The following is a 17,943-nucleotide window of genomic DNA, read 5'->3' as shown; positions in this document are numbered from 1 at the left end:
ATTTATACGCTCAATATTTTTTGCATAATTATGGCTTTGCTTGCCAGTATCGGCAAATGATGAAACGTAATGTTACATGATCCACTGCCATACCCACTATGCCCAAATACTACCTGTTCTATTAGATTCTGCCAGTGGTGTACTCGTGTGATCACTAAAATATATAATTGAAAAAAAAAAAAACATTTTGTACTATTTGAGTAAGTGTTAAATTCTCTCATTCAGTATTCAGGAAGTGCCGTCTGTGATACAGACTACAGCGATGTCACCGACTACAGCGATGTTGACTATATACCAAAAATCAGCTCAGATGATTCGGATGGTAGTTCTTCTGGACATGACATGGTCAAAAGTGCTTTGATACATCCAACATCTCCCAAAGAGGCATGATCAATGTATGACCGCACCATCACCTAAAAAGATGAAATGCCAATCTAAAGAGACAAACACCTCGTCTGGTGATAAGACTTTTATTCAGTCAATGCCATCACCTAAGCAGGAACGCAAGACGTACAACAAAAAGCAGTATTGCCTTTATTGCTCTAAGCCATATTCAAAAATGGCCAGACACCTTGAATTTGTCCATCGCAACGAAGTGGGGGTTGTAAAGGCAGTAGCATTTCCAAAACATTCCAAAGAAAGACGAGTCCAGTTAAACCTCCTTAGAAAAAGGGGCAACTTTGCCCACAACACCGATGTGGTGAGACAAGGACATGGGGAGATGATTGCCTGCTACCGTCCAAAAAATAGTCAAAGAGCCAATGAATTTATTCACTGCATTTACTGCCAAGGGCTTTATAACAAGCGTAGCCTTTGGAAACATATCAAAAACTGTCCCCTGAAACCAAAAAATGAGGATGCCCAGGGCAGGAAAAGAGTTCGATCCCTGTGTGCTCTAAACACACCAGTGGGCTTAGAAGTGAGCAAAGGATTCAAGAAAGTACTCTCCTTTATGAACTATGATGAAGTTTCGCGTGTAGTTCATACTGACAGATGCATCATGCAGCTGGGGGAGCACATGTTCAACAGGATGGGGTCTGATGTGACCAAACATGACTACATCAGACAGAAGATGAGAGAAGTAGGCAGACTTCTTCTTGAAGCAAGGAAGATTACCCCACTGAGAACAATGGTAGACTTCATCATACCAACTAACTTCAAACATGTCATAGCAGCTGTTAAAGTTGTATCTGGCTATGATGAAGAGAAAAACTCCTACCGCATTCCTTCTTTAGCTCTCAAACTTGGGCATTCTTTAAACAAGATATCTAGCATTGTTGAGAGCAATGCCATGATGTATGGAGATCATGAGCGTGCTGAGTGTGCCCGAGACTTCAGGAAAATACACCAGGCAAGGTGGAATGAGTACATTTCTGCTGGTGCTATAACTACATTGAAAGAAGCCAAGTGGAACACACCACAGATCATTCCTTTCACTCAGGATGTCAAAGTCCTGCACACACATCTTGAAAAGAAACACAATGAGCTCCTAAGTAAGCTCAGATCTTGCCCTTCTGCTGACAGCTACGCTGCTCTAGCCAAGGTCACGCTGTCCCAGGTCATCCTGTTCAACCGAAGGAGAGAAGGTGAGGTATCCCGGATGCTTTTGTCAGCTTTTAAAAGCAGGGATTCTTCTGAGCTACACGAAGACATTGCCATCTGTCTGTCTGAGTTTGAGAGGAAGCTGTGTCTGCACTTCTCAAGAGTTGAGATCCGTGGTAAACGAGGGAGAAAGGTTCCTGTGCTCCTCAAGCCTTCCATGGTTTCTGCCATGGAGCTGCTTGTTGAAACGCGTGAGCTTTGTGGTGTTCCAGCAGAGAATCCCTTTATGTTTGCTAGATGTGGAGCAATGTCTGCCTACAGAGGAGGAGAGTGCATCAACAAAGCTGCTTGCGAATGTGGCATAAAGAACCCTGATGCACTGTCATCAACTAGGCTTAGGAAACACATAGCAACCATGTCTAAAATTCTTAACCTTAATGAGAATGAAGCAGACCAACTGGCTGATTTCCTTGGTCACGATATCCGAATCCACAGACAGTATTATCGGTTACCAGAGGGAACACTGCAGCTGGCAAAAATGAGTAAAGTCCTAATGGCCATGGAGAAAGGAACACTGTCTGACTACAAAGGAAAGAAACTTGATGACATTGAAATCGACCCAAATGGTATGAGTATACATGCTCTGTGTGTATCTGTGCTGTACATATTTACAAAACAATGTATATATTCATGTCACAGATACTAGGTATAAGCAATAAAGTGTTCATTTTTCGTTAATTAATTATTAAGAGCAACTTGAGGCCCAAGGTGATTCCATGTCAAGTGATGAGGAGGATTCCAGTGACCTCTCTCAGACGACAGCACCAGCACCAGTACAGACTGAACAACCTGTTCAATCTGAACAAGCTGTTTCACAGGAGGATCAAGGTAAGAAAAATCTCTACATTGCACAAACAATCAGTAATCAAATAAAACAGTAATCAAATAAACATGAATTAGCTCCATGCAGCAATATCCAGACAAATTAAAAAAAAATTATGCATTAGGACACAGTCTTGATTTGCTCTTTACTCACCGATTTAGTTGTAATGAGAATGTGTAATGAGAATTTACTTTTTAATTATTTCATAGGTTCTTCAAATGCTCCAAAAAAGAAATGGGAGGACAGTGAGGTAAAAGCAGTAGAGAGACACATGATGAGTTTCATCAAGACATGCAAAGTTCCTGGTAAGCAAGACTGTGAAAGATGCATTCACGCAGAGCCAGAAGCTTTGAAGCAGCGAACATGGACTGGTGTGAAAAATTATGTGCGGAACAGGATCACGACTCTTAAAAGAAAGGGTGGTTTGTAGGGAGGGACAAACACTTCAGCACTTTGCACATTATGCTCTTTTTGTAGGAAATGGAGCTAAATTAAAAGAAATGAGGATAAAGGTGTAGAAATATTTTGTGGATGGAATGAAACAGAATATAAAGTGAAAAGTTAGAGTATAAGAAGGTTAATGAAGAAGTAGAGGATAGTAAGAGTCAATTTTCTTTGTTCAGTTACAATATAGTTGGATGAAATGTCATGTTAAACTTTTTGATATTTCTGTCATAGAGGGAGGAGAGAATGTAAAGATGATAAAAAAGGGAAGAGTGAATAGCTGTGCTGGACATGGGCTGTGGCTGGATGTAACCGATTGGTGAGAGTTAATGTGTGCAGATGAGAGAAGCTGAAAACTGAGATGTGATGTCAGACACTTTCTGCTTCCTGTAGTGATGCAGAGCCAGAAGCTTTGAAGCAGCGAACATGGACTGGTGTGAAAAATTATGTGCGGAACAGGATCACGACTCCTAAAAGAAATGGTGGTTTGTAGGGAGGCACAAACACTTCAACACTTTGCACATTATGCTCTTTTCGTAAGAAATGGAGCTAAATTAAAAGAAATTAAGATAAAGGTGTAGACATTAAAATTAAGAGACGCTCGCGCTGTTTGCATACTTTACCACAGCTGAAGTAGAAAAAATGCATTATTTTCCAAATACACAGATATTTCGGAGACATTTTCATTCAATACATGCACTGCTTGATACAGTGTCTGTTTGTACAAGAATAAAGTTCAACATAAGCCTAAATACCAACGTAAAGAGGGAGGAGAGAATGTAAAGGGGACGTAAAGAGGGAGGAGAGAATGTAAAGGGGACGTAAAGTGGGAGGAGAGAATGTAAAGGGGACGTAAAGAGGTAGGAGAGAATGTAAAGGGGACGTAAAGAGGTAGGAGAGAATGTAAAGGGGACGTAAAGTGGGAGGAGAGAATGTAAAGGGGACGTAAAGAGGGAGGAGAGAATGTAAAGGGCATGTAAAGTGGGAGGAGAGAATGTAAAGGGGACATAAAGAGGTAGGAGAGAATGTAAAGGGGACGTAAAGAGGTAGGAGAGAATGTAAAGGGGACGTAAAGTGGGAGGAGAGAATGTAAAGGGGACGTAAAGAGGTAGGAGAGAATGTAAAGGGGACGTAAAGTGGGAGGAGAGAATGTAAAGGGGACGTAAAGAGGGAGGAGAGAATGTAAAGGGGACGTAAAGAGGGAGGAGAGAATGTAAAGGGGACGTAAAGAGGGAGGAGAGAATGTAAAGGGGACGTAAAGAGGGAGGAGAGAATGTAACGGGGACGTAAAGTGGGAGGAGAGAATGTAACGGGGACGTAAAGAGGGAGGAGAGAATGTTAAGGGGACGTAAAGTGGGAGGAGAGAATGTAAAGGGAACGTAAAGAGGGAGGAGAGAATGTAAAGGGGACGTAAAGAGGGAGGAGAGAATGTAAAGGGGACGTAAAGTGGGAGGAGAGAATGTAACGGGGACGTAAAGAGGGAGGAGAGAATGTAAAGGGGACGTAAAGTGGGAGGAGAGAATGTAACGGGGACGTAATGAGGGAGGAGAGAATGTAAAGGGAATGTAAAGGACGTAAAGTAGGAGAGCATGTAAAGGGGACGTAAAGAGGGAGGGGAGAATGTAAAGGGGACGTAAAGAGGGAGGAGAGAATGTAAAGGGGACGTAAAGTGGGAGGAGAGAATGTAAAGGGGACGTAATGAGGGAGGAGAGAATGTAAAGGGAACGTAAAGGATGTAAAGTAGGAGAGCATGTAAAGGGGACGTAAAGAGGGAGGGGAGAATGTAAAGGGGACGTAAAGAGGGAGGGGAGAATGTAAAGGGGACGTAAAGAGGGAGGGGAGAATGTAAAGGGGATGTAAAGAGGGAGGGGAGAATTTAAAGGAGACGAAAGAGGGAGGGGAGAATGCAAAGGGAACGTAAAGAGGGAGGAGAGCATGTAAAGGGAACGTAAAGAGGGAGGAGAGAATGTAAAGGGGACGTAAAGAGGGAGGAGAGCATGTAAAGAGGGAGGAGAGCATGTAAAGAGGGAGGAGAGCATGTAAAGGGTACGTAAAGAGGGAGGAGAGCATGTAAAGGGGACGTAAAGAGGGAGGAGAGAATGTAAAGAGGGAGGAGAGAATGTAAAGGGGACGTAAAGGGGAGGAGAGAATGTAAAGAGGGAGGAGAGAATGTAAAGGGGACGTAAAGAGGGAGGAGAGAATGTAAAGGGGACTTAAAGAGGGAGGGGAGGAGAGCATTAGGCTTGTTGGACTTCATGCAGTGCTGCACAGAACGATCAGCGGCTAACTTGAGCAGTTCTTGACGGTTAGAACTTGTGTCCGACTTCAGACAGCGACGCCCTTGCTGTGCCATAAGGCAACAGAGTACAACTAGAGTGATTGGAGAGCAGGAGGACTCAGATAGAGCAGATTCTCTAGAGCGACTCACGAGCTCTGATGATGACACAGCTAATCCACGATTGGCAGAGTACACTGCTTGACAACGATCACGTGTGTTTCATGTCTCTTCTCACACCTTCAGTTCCACTAAGGATCACATCTGTTCTTTATAACAGTAAAAGCTCTTTTCACATAGTTGCGATAAATGTTTATCAAAATAAAACAAATAAAACAATGTAGACCCCACTTCACTGGTATTTAGGCTTATTTTGAACTTTATTCTTGTACAAACAGTAGTGCATGTATTGAATGAAAATGTCTCTGAAATATCTGTATTTGGAAAATAATGCGTTTATTCCACTTCAGCTGTGGTAAAGTATGCAAACTTAGCCTGAGCATCACTACAGGAAGCAGAAAGTGTCTGACATCACATCTCAGTTTTCAGCTTCTCTCGTCTGCACACGGCAACTCTCACCAATCGGTTAGATCCAGCCACAGCCCATGTCCAGCACAGCTAATATAAGGGAGGAATAGAGGGAGTAAATGTAAAGAGGATAAAGAGAGGGAGGAGTAAAGCGGGTAAAAAGAGTGAGGAGTAGAGTTAAAGAGGATAAAGAGAGGGAGGAGTAAAGAAGGTAAAAAAGAGGGAGGAGTAGAGTTAAAGAGGATAGAGAGAGGGAGGAGTGAAGAGGGAGGAGTAGAGTTAAAGAGGATAGAGAGGGAGGAGTAAAGAGGGTAAAAAGAGGGAGGAGTAGAGTTAAAGAGGGAGGAAGTAAAGGAGGAAGTAGAGAGATTTTGAAGAAGGGTGGATGGAGGAAGTACAGAGGATAGTTGGGCACTGAGAATCATTCCCACCTCCAAGTTAATTGATTTTTCATTGTTGTTCTTTAAAAAAAAAAATTTTTTTGAAGTTCTGTCATTAACTGCAATGTGCACTTTCAACACAATGTGTCCAAGACTGTTAATATTAAAGAGTCATTTAATCGGAGTGTGTGTGTCACTCGAGTCCCCAAAGAGTCATTTAATCGGAGTGTGTGTGTCACTCGAGTCCCCAAAGAGTCATTTAATCGGAGTGTGTGTGTCACTCGAGTCCCCAAAGAGTCATTTAATCGGAGTGTGTGTGTCACTCGAGTCCCCAAAGAGTCATTTAATCGGAGTGTGTGTGTCACTCGAGTCCCCAAAGAGTCATTTAATCGGAGTGTGTGTGTCACTCGAGTCCCCAAAGAGTCATTTAATCGGAGTGTGTGTGTCACTCGAGTCCCCAAAGAGTCATTTAATCGGAGTGTGTGTGTCACTCGAGTCCCCAAAGAGTCATTTAATCGGAGTGTGTGTGTCACTCGAGTCCCCAAAGAGTCATTTAATCGGAGTGTGTGTGTCACTCGAGTCCCCAAAGAGTCATTTAATCGGAGTGTGTGTGTCACTAGAGTCCCCAAAGGGTCATTTAATCGGAGTGTGTGTCACCTGAGTCCCCAATGAGTCGTTCAATTGGAGTGTGTGTGTCACTAGAGTCCCCAAAGGGTCATTTAATCGGAGTGTGTGTCACCTGAGTCCCCAATGAGTCGTTCAATTGGAGTGTGTGTGTCACTAGAGTCCCCAAAGGGTCATTTAATCGGAGTGTGTGTGTGTCACTCGAGTCCCCAAAGGGTCATTTAATCGGAGTGTGTGTGTCACTCGAGTCCCCAAAGGGTCATTTAATCGGAATGTGTGTGTGTCACTAGAGTCCCCAAAGGGTCATTTAATCGGAGTGTGTATCACTATTTTTATTTGTATAGAGTTTTTTTGACAATTACTACACTTTACAGAGGAACATGCCTAATGTCTTAAAACCCCAGTGTGTAGCCAAAGATGACTCTGGTGAGGAAAAGTCCTTAAGATGTTTTTGTGATAATGATTAGTTTACAGTCGATGCTAAATTAACTAGAGGGATGCAGATTCGGTCAGTGAAAGGTTCTCTGCCATGAAGTGAAGTCAGTTTTATTTCTATAGCGCATGATACAATACAGATGGTTTCAAAGGAGCTTCACACACATAAAATAACTTGCAAATGTCAACAATTATGAAATGACTAATGTAGAGCTGTTTTGCAGTTGAAATTAAAGACAATAGTGTTGTTATTCAGCTCAATTCTGTTCATCTTTTGCTTCTGATAGTCAATCAGTCAAGTCAATAACATTTCTGAATGTTAATTGTCATTCCCCAACTGAGCAGCCAAAGGCACTTGATCTCAAGCTACAAATCAGACAAAACATGTAGGCTACCCATTTACAGTGATCTTGCTGAAAAGAAGAAACCCAGTTGACTCTCTCACACCTGTATCTTTGCACTAGCTTGATTTCACTGTCCAGTATTGGAACTTTGAATTGTAATATTCTACTTCTGTCTTCTTAGGATAAATAATATATACCATCTCAACAATGTCCTGAAAGTATACCTTAACCAGAGTTTGTGTATCACCATGGTCCTCAAAGTATGACTTGATCAGAGTTTGTGTTTAATGTCCCCAAAAGCGACATATAAAATAATGTCCCTAAAGTGATGGTAAAATGTCAGGTCTTTAAGGAAGGCTTTTATTGATAAAATCAAGTGATATTTGTGATGACAGCTTCTCCAGAAGTGCAGTCATATCTTTCTTTAGTCTCTAGACCCTTCAGAAAGGGGTGTCCCTAAAGGTAGGGTTTCCAGTCATACGTCCTCACATTGTGGTTAAGTAGGTATGTGTGTGTGTGTGTGTGTGTGTGTGTGTGTGTGTGTGTGTGTGTGTGTGTGTGTGAGCCCACAGCATGGACAAATCACAAATTAGAATCATGCAATGTCTCAATTCTGTGTCTCATCTGGAGATGCAGAGGAGATCTCAAATGTCTCAGCGATTCTCGAAAGTCAAACATCTACACATTTTGAGTGTTATTGCTCATTACATGCATTAGTTTGATGGACAGTGTGCAGCAGATCTTTGATGTGTTGTGAGTGTGTGTAGGGTTGTGATGAATGCACTTTTATTGCTGCACTTTGATATGAATCTTGAGAGGCATTTTTCTTTTTCTTTTTTTTTTATAGGACGCTGCTGCCACCGAGTGGCCAAACTGTGTATGTGGCGCAGAACGGGGAACCATTACAATAAAAAATTGGGGGACCGTAGCTTTAAGGTACATTTGTACCTTATTTATACCTGAATGATATATATATATATATATATATATATATATATATATATATATATATATATATATATATATATATATATATATATATATATATATATATATCTCCATATATATCTCCATTTAAAGTTCATAACTGTGCTTATTATTGTAGTATTTTATATTTTTAAGCAAATATATTATTCTAAAATAAGTTTATCAGGGTATAATTGTTTAGAGAATTGGGCTGTACAGATATACCTTTCTCTTGTCCAGTAGCATTTTGTAGTTTTTTTTTAAAGTTTTTTTTTTCTATAAAGGAATGACTTTTCAAAAAATAAACTCATCCTGAGAAACATTCACTAGAATAAAAAGTGACAACTAGCCCCGGTCGTAGTGGAAACGTTGTTGAAATATTGTTTTGAAATGTTTGTAAACCGTTCAAATGTTCAGTGTTCTAGTCTTAGTCATGGTGTTAATTAAACGTTGCAAAAAATGTTACCTACATAATTCTATTAACTTTATTTTTTACCCAAAATGTAACGTATTTGAACATTAATATTCTAAGAATGTTTCATTGTACAGTTTTCTTGTCGTGATTATAAAGTTATTGAAATATAAGAACGTTATAAGAACGTTCCATAAACCTTACTTTAATAACATCTTGTCGTATATAATGTTTAAAAATGTTGTGAAAGTGAAAAAAAAAGTGAAAGTTGTGAGAGCGTTCCCTGTTCTTGGGTTTTACCCTTGTGTTAAATGTTTCCTTGTCCATCTGATATTGTATTCCAACTTATTGTAGTTCAAACAATACTACTATGGCGCATTTAAAATCGAATTATAAATACTTTTGGATGGAAACAGATAAAATCGAGCTTGAACTAAACACAAGCAGTGACCACTAGATGGGGCCCAAGATACACACTTGAGATCCAAACTCCATGCAGGAACCAATTCTGTTATCAAAAATGTAATTTACACTAATTTACAATTATTTACATCTCACATAGATTATTTTAACCTTTCGTTCAGAGTTAAATAAACCGGTTTTATCAATCTGCTTTGGCGAAGAGAAGTCATAAATGCGCTGTACCTTGCAAAAAAAGCTGCTAATTCAGTTTATTTCTATTTGCTCATCTTTAATCATAAACTGCTAGAGTCACGTGATCTGTCCGTTTTGTAAAATGGCATATTTAAATTGTTCTGCACTCTTATTTTGGGCACATTGTGATTTATATTGCGCAGATCAAGGCAATATTTCTGACAGTGAAGCCTGAGGAAAGCTGATCTCTTCCAGCTTGAGATTTCAGCACAGACTCAGGAAACTTTCAGTTGATTTGACATTTTTGTGAAGCTTTTAATTCTATTTTAATCAACTGATGAGGAGATTTTGGCCTCGAGATCATTAAATGCGTGAATTTTTCTCCCACTTTTAATTTTCGTGACGTTTTCACGCAGGAAGAATGTATGTTCTCGATGTTTATTTGTTAACTTTTAGCCATCGTTAAGACGATTCATTTATAAAATGCACATATTTAAACAAACAATAACGTGGTTAACAAAAAATATATAATAAGAGCATTTTGTTGATGTTCCTATTAAGTTCAAAAAAGTTGTTTTTTTTGTTTTGTTTATTTATTTATTTATTTTTCGTTTTATCCAATCATTAAGCGAACATTCCATTTTTATAATTTTGCACCCGTTACTTTTGAATGTTACCTAAACATTCTAAAACAACAAGCAGTAACATTTAAAAAAGAAAGTTCCATGAGCAAAGTTTGCAGTCCATTTTTTTATCCATTCTTGATGTAAAATACAAAATGTAAAAAATTGTATCCTTATAGACAAGACGAAAAAAAAAAAAAAAAAAAAAAAAGATGAATTTCAGTTGTGTAAGCCATGGGGACATTTTGTGACAACATGCCCCAGTATTGAAAACTGCACAATAGACAAGCCTGACTCCTTACACAGTGAATCAGATCATCAAAAGCAACTTAATAAGGATCCTGTAGCTTAATCCGTGCATGGAATTCAAAGTGAAATCACATTATCTCATTCCCTGACAGAATTCCTCATGTCCGTGTTGAATGGATGACTGGAGTGGCTCTGGAAATGATGGACAGGTGTAATCAAACACAGACACTGGGAGGGAAAACCCACAGGAGAAGTTTTAATGTTTTATTTTGCGTTTCAACCAAACAATTTTGCAGGAACAATGTGTTGTAATAAAACCCTCATATAGACAAATGCATCATGGTTCGTCTCTTTGTAGACGTTCTTCTGTGCTTTCCTTCACGTTCTCCATCCGGACGGCCCAGGGCACCAGAGAACATGGCTCTTGTTTCTCGTCTCCGTTTCGGCCCTTTGGAAAAGAATCTGCAAGGGATTGTGTACATTTTGCACGCTTTGGGATTTGAGATTAAAAACACATTGAAACTGTGTGTGTGTGTGTGTTTGTGAGAGAGTTGCATCATGGAAAACTGGATTTAGACTCAAGAAGAATGTTGAAATACAAGGTTTTTGGGGTATTTTTTGCATGCTTTAAAGGTTATAGTGCATAAAGTTAAAGGTACGATACATGCAAATGTCAAATTCTCAGGAGTTTGTTCAAACTTCTAGTAATAAAGTTAAGTGTGTAATTCATCCTTTACTGTTTGTGCTGCAGATGTAAATGATAAAGAAACGGAGCAGTTTTGTTTTGGGTAGCAAACAGGGTCAGACCGGTCAGATTGCGTGTAGCGCTGAACAATAGCTTCTCACTACGGCGTCAGACACAGGTGAAAGAGATCCACGGCATGGTCGACCCCAATCCCCATCCAGAATGACCTCTGGGCTCCGGTCCCAGATGACCACAGTCTTCCGGATTGACCTGTGACTGGATATAGATTTTCTTGCCTTTAGGGAGCATCTCAGATTGCGTGTGTTTGTTTATAAGAAACAGCTGATGGGGTCTTAGAGGGAGATTGCTAAAGTATTAATGACTTTATTGCACCTTAAGGGAATAGCTCACCTAAAAAAAAATTAAAATATTCTAAAAGTGCACTCATCCTCATTCCATCCAAGATGTAGATTCATTTGTTTCTTAATCAGTTTTGGAGAAATATAGTATTGCATCAGTGTCTCATCAATGGATGCCCTGCAGTGAATGGGTGCCGTCAGAATGAGAGTCCAAACAGATGATAAAAACATCACAATAATCCACAAGTAATCCACACCGCTCCAGTCCATCAGTTAATGTCTTGTGAAGACAAAAGCTGCATATCTGTGAGAAACAAATCCATCATTAAGACATTTTAAACTTCAAACTGTTGCTTACGGCTAAAATACGAGTCCTCTTTCCATAATATTGTTTTCTGCAGAGGGAAAGTCATCTGGTCTGAATCAGGAGAGAAATCTGCACAGATCAAGCACCGTTTACAAGTTAAAACAGATCTTAACAACTATGTTTGTGGATTTTAATGTAAGAGAACAACAGGATATGGACCTTTACACTGGAAGAAAAATCATTATGGATTATGAACTTTATGAATTTTAGCAGGAAGCAACAGTGGATCTGATGGATTTGTTTCTTAAAAACAAGCTTTTTGTTTCACAAGATGTGAACTGATGGACTGGAGTGCTGTGTATTATTGTGATGTTTTTATCATCTGTTTGAACTCTCATTCTGACGGCACCCATTCACTGCAGAGCATCCATTGATGAGACACTGATGCAATACTACAGTAGTTCTCCAAATCTTTTCTGATATTCAGATGTTTCTCTTAAAATATGTTTAAATGCATTGAAATATGAAATAAAATCTAGAACAAAAATAGACCAGTGAATAGTTGTCATACAGTAAGAATACAGAACTATTAGTATGTGCATTACTTGTAGATAATTTGCCTTTAGAAGAATTTAATCAGTAATGTTAATGAGATTATAGTCAGATTTATGACTTTTGATTGCAGACAACTGTATGTTGCATTTTGGCAAATTAAGGATTTCTTCTAAGACTAAACCTACACATGCAAAAATATCAACTGAAGGTGAAGGTTGTGATCCAACTCGACTTTTATTGAAGTTGATTATGAAGCAGCCGCTCTAACAATCTATATGCTTTTAATCAAATTGCATTTTTATCTCAGCAAGGCGTTCTCTGCTGCTTTTGTGCAGGTTTGTTTGTGCTGAGGTTACAGTGATGTGCTCTCTTGGGAAATGCATGTAAACCCGAGAAAACACAACAGATATTAATGTTGAATGACATATGCTCTATTGATCATACATGGATAAATGTAATAGATTCAGATTAGTTAACAAAACGCAGTATTGGATCTCCATATGAGCTTCATGCAGCATAATTATAGCACTGAGGATTAATCAATTTTCAGTCTGTTTAAATAAATACATAAATAAATACAAATATTTAAAATGCGTGTCCAGTTCTTAAAATTGCAGAAAGGCATTTTTTTCAGTGAAAAGAGTTCATTGACTTTATGAAAATTTTAATTTTAAGTGATAAAAATTTGTTAGAAATAGTTTAAATCCCCAATTTTGTAAGTAAATAAGAAACATTTAATTTATTAAAAGTATTATTATTTTCTTCAAGATGATTCAAGACAGTTACACCACCTATATATATATATATTTTTTTTTTTTAATTTTTTTTTTATTCACAAATAACAACATTTGAAGAAAATATGTTTAAGCTATTGCCTGTGTGTGTTTTTATTTATTTATATATATACATAAAATTATGTTGTATGCAATACTTATTTTAAGCAACAACTAAACCACATACATTTGACCTTTCAGCTGTGCACACTATATCTAATTCAGTCTTTTTTAACTCTGCCATGGTGTACTTTAATTTGCAGTTCATTATGAGCGTATAAAGTGCATCATTCTGCTTTTTTTACACTTGAAAGACGTTGCCGCACACCGAGACTGCGACATGTGAAATTAATTGTAAAAGAAAAGGATGGAAAAACCCTCCCAGTCCTCACAATCCCTGCCCTGACCGCAGAACTCTGTGAATAAAACATCCGTAATGACATTAAAATGACATATTGTTGTCTGGGACGTTTATCCTTGGCGTCACATGACTAAATTGGGCAGGCGTTTGAAGAGCAGGCTCTCCCATAGAGCTGTCATGGTGGTACGGATGTCCACTGAGTCCCGGTCCCGATCTCCACGGCTCTCCTCGTTCTGATATTAACCATGAGGCCTATCCGTTTGTGCAGCTCTCAGCTCGAGGCACGGCTGGGCCCTGTTATCTGTCAGTCAGACTCTGTTTCTCTGTGGGAAAACGGGCCGTAGAAAGCCCTGGAGGCCGGCTGTGTCCTGCCCGTTATTTGCACAAGCCAACCGACTCCATTCGAGGCAGCAGAGAACATGATTTTAGTGGAAACATGTTTTCTGTATACAACGCTGACATCTCTCAGAGCCGGCGCTAATTGGAAAAACGTGAGATGGAAATGCTGGATTTAACAATGCGAGTGTTTCTTTTACTGTACGCCACACCAGAGCCTCCTCTGAAAATCCATTATTTCCTGATGTGCTGCTTTTTGTTTTACATTTAGGACACAAAACAAATTTCCGAGCCATCAACACTAATTGCCTGAGATGCCACATGCAAGGCCTCCAACAAAATCACCATTCACTCAGAGACCGCAGAGAGTTGATGGGGACTTTTTAGTGCTTTATACTATTTATAAGAGCATGCATTTGGCATCAGTTACAGTTTTCTATCAGGATCATGAATCCGACAGTGTTTCGTTTACATAACAACGTTGTGGCAGATATTTTTCTCCTTTTTAGGTACAAAAATAACACAACTGCACTGGAAAAAAAGCACAAATAATAAAAAAAAAAACAGTAACGTTAAATTAAACATTAAAGTCTGAGTTTTTTTTAAAGTTGAAAACATACTCTTAACTGTTTTTAAATAAGTCAGAAAAGCAATTTTAAAATTGTAAAATTTAATTTTAAAAGTAAATAGACCCAGTAAAAAGTAAATAGAAGAGTAATAATACTCTTCAGTAAAAATGTTTTTTTTTAAAAGAATCAGTGTGTTGACAAAAATAAAATAAAAAATAGTTTATAATTAATAATTATGCTTCAATAATAACAAAGAAGCAGCAGGTAAACCATTGAATTAAACATCATTTTGAGGTAGTAAAAAAACGATTTCCTCGTAAACAAACTTATCACAACGTATAGATATGCAGAAAATCTAATGAAGCTAATTTGGATACGAAAGACTGACTGTCAAATCTGAGTATAGTTTGAAACATTTTTAAGATCTCTTCTGAAACACTAAAGGAGATGCGTGCACTGAAAATAAAAATGTGTATTATTAATTTTAAAACAATTTACACGCAGAAATTGCAAAAAAATCACCAATAATTACAAAGAAATGGCAGGTATCCCATTGATTTACACATGAACAGATGAAAGCAGATGCATATGAAATTACTCTGAAAAAAAAAGTGTAAAGGTGAAATAGAGTATTTTCTTGTAAAACATAAAACAACAATGTTTTTTAATATATATATATTGTTTTTATTTTTACAGTGTATGGAGTCGTTTTCATAATTTGCTCTCCATTTAATTGCAGAAACTATTGACATATAACAGATCCGGCTGGAGTTAGTTTTTTCCCAACAGGTTTGGCCGACCGGGATTATGGTACTCTGGAAATACTGACCCTTGTAGACCTTCAACATCGACTCATTTTTCAGCAAACTATGTTAAAGTTGATTTACTCTCCTCGAGATAATTGAAAGCTTGAGTCAGCAAGGTCTTACGAGGTTATAAAGCCGCTCCATCATCGGTGTCCCTCTAATGGCTTTCAAATGTACCGGCCGCTCCAGCACCAATTTTCACATTCATTTATTGCATGTAAACAAGCTGTCGAGTCAATGAACTGTAAACTCCCCCGTAAAGACGGGCTGGAAATAGAAAGCTCTGTGTGTAAGTGGAGACACGAGAGGGTCTGGGTTAGCCAGAGACATGCTAATTTGCCTGAGCCACATGTGAATGTGGGACGGGGTGTAAGACTTCAAGTTAATTTGTATGTTCCTTTAGTTTCTGCAAGAGATACTACCCGAGTAACAGTTTGTAGCAACTAAATTACATGTCATTTAAATATTCCCACGTTATATAATATTGTGCACGTTTGACAGGATTTTTAGAAAAATTAATACAAGACGTAGTCAGCCAGACGATGGACATTATTAATATTATTAATTATTTTCACTTTCAATTTCAATCAGATTCAAGATCAGATGCAACTACACTCACAACTTAAGAGATACATTATTCGAATGCTTGGCGAAAGAGATGTGTTTTTAATCTAGATTTAAACAGAGATAGTGTGTCTGAACTCAAATGTGAGAAAGCTCTACCTCCTTTAGTGGACTTTGCTATCCTAGGAACGACCAAAAGTCCAGCGTTTTGTGACCTTAGGGTGCGTGATGGGTTGTAGCGTGGTAGAAGGCTAGTTAGGTACGCAGGAGCTAAACCATTTAGGGCCTTATAGGTAAGTAATGATAATTTGTAACTGATACGGAATTTAATAGGTAGCCAGTGCAGAGACTGTAAAATTGGGGTAATATGATCATATTTTCTTGACCTCGTACTCCTCGTAACTAGCTTTTCTGCATCAGAAACAGATAACATGTTTCGTAGCCTGGCAATGTTTCTAAGATGGAAGAATGCAGTTTTTGTAACATTGGAAATATGATTTTCAAAAGACAAATTGCTGTCTAATATAACACCCAGATTTCTGACTGTAGAGGAAGTAACAGTACATCCGTCTAGTTGCAGATTGTAATCTACAAGATTCTGTGTAGTGTTTTTTGGTCCAATAATTAATATCTCGGTCTTATCCGAATTTAATTGGAGAAAATGATTTGTCATCCAATCTTTTACATTTTTAACACACTCTGTTAGCTTAGATAATTGGGAAGTTTCATCTGGTCTTGTTGAGATATATAGCTGAGTATCATCAGCATAACAGAGGAAGCTAATTCCGTATTTTCTAATAATATTACCAAGGGGCAACATGTATATTGAAAATAGAAGGGGACCTAGGACGGATCCTTGTGGCACCTTGCTTCCTAAAGCAAAACTAGTCAAGAACCGCAGGTCTAGCAAATCAATGGACTACAGCCCACAAAACTCCAATTCTGATTTCATGGGGGCTTTTTTGCATTTACATCCTCCAGGTATTTTTGAGTCCAGGTTTCCGTCTGTTTCAGAGGTTTCCACACGTGAACTGGATATCGTATTTAATTTCCTTTTCAGTCCAGTCAACCCTCATTTCCACAACGAATGAAGTTCATACGCTTTTCTGTAAGTTTTTCCCTACTTGTTTTCTCACGGAAGAACCTACAGGTAGATTCACACAACAAAGAGTTCAGGAATCCCAGTATCTTATAAAGGAAGGCCGACAACGGCACAAACTTTGAAGCCTAACGGCCGACGTGTACATATATGGAAAGAGAAAGAGCATTTATTACACTGTTTCATTTGTTTTTTTTTTTCACATAAGAGGAGACATAAATCAGAAAGGATTGAAAGCCGCAGTGGGTTGCTTCCCACCAGCACGCTCTCCTCCCCCCGTCCATCGCCTCGGGACCAAACCAGCTCGATTTCGTCTTATTCCGTGCCAGAGATTCACACCGGCAATTTAACCTGTCAGCCGAGCCATGAATCAAACTGGAAAGGCATGATAAGTCACGTTGATATATTAGCAACACGTAAGGCACATTTTCATACAGACGTGAGGAAGAGCAGTGAGGAGGGTGTGGACGAGATCCCTAGAAAGGGCTCTAACAACATCTAGTGTGAGAAAGCAGGACATTTACACCACTGTACTCCCACACGACAAGCGTCTATTCCTAAACTGCCCTGAATAGAGTTTGTGGAGTTGCATTATTCACTGGATATTGCTCATGTTTTGTTTCCATAACTCTGGAGATTTAATAAGGTTGGCTTGTGTTTCGGTTTAAGCATCAATTCCATTTCAGAGAAAAGTCATAGGTTTAAAATCGATGTGGATATAAGGTCATTTACTCAAATTTTCAAGAGATATGTTTGAGAAAACGGTAACTTGATAAGGTTCCAGTAGTTTAAATTAGTTAACGACTTTAGTTAACAAGGAATAATGCTTTGCATTGCATTGCATTTCTTAATCTTAGTTCATGTTAATCTCAACGGATACATTATTAAAGTCAGAAGTTGTTTTTGTTTACAATAGTTAATGCACAGTGATCTAACATGGACATTTTTATTCATGTACAAATGTATTTCTCATTATTAGTTCATGCTAGTTAGTGCATTAATAAATGTTAATAAATGAGACCTTCTTGTAAAGTTTTAATAAGAAAATTTAGAGGAACAAAGCATAAGTTCACAAGTACAGAGTTATGAAATTAATGTGAATATCATTTACTCCAATAAATGGCACAATTCTGAGAAATGTACTTAAGCGAAAATTTCCATTTGTTCCCGCTTTAATCTTATTTATTTATTTGTAAGAGAAACAAATTAGATATTAAACATGTGATTTGT

The 17,943-nt window shown here is 38.4% G+C and overlaps 1 protein-coding gene across 1 annotated transcript; it reads left to right on the top strand.

The window, feature by feature from the left end:
* Positions 1-397: 397 nt before the first annotated feature.
* On the top strand, positions 398-2,867 carry LOC128016038 (uncharacterized). Its single transcript, XM_052600357.1, has 3 exons — positions 398-2,168; positions 2,293-2,430; positions 2,635-2,867. Exons 1-3 carry the CDS (start codon positions 398-400, stop codon positions 2,853-2,855), a joined length of 2,130 nt encoding a protein of 709 aa, XP_052456317.1. The 3' UTR covers positions 2,856-2,867.
* The last annotated feature ends 15,076 nt before the right edge of the window (positions 2,868-17,943 follow it).

This window comes from Carassius gibelio, chromosome A6, assembly GCF_023724105.1.
Source record: "Carassius gibelio isolate Cgi1373 ecotype wild population from Czech Republic chromosome A6, carGib1.2-hapl.c, whole genome shotgun sequence".
Classification (NCBI taxonomy): domain Eukaryota; kingdom Metazoa; phylum Chordata; class Actinopteri; order Cypriniformes; family Cyprinidae; genus Carassius; species Carassius gibelio.
The sequence above is the reverse complement of the archived record's forward strand: the minus strand, read 5'-3'. Positions and strand labels throughout refer to the sequence as shown.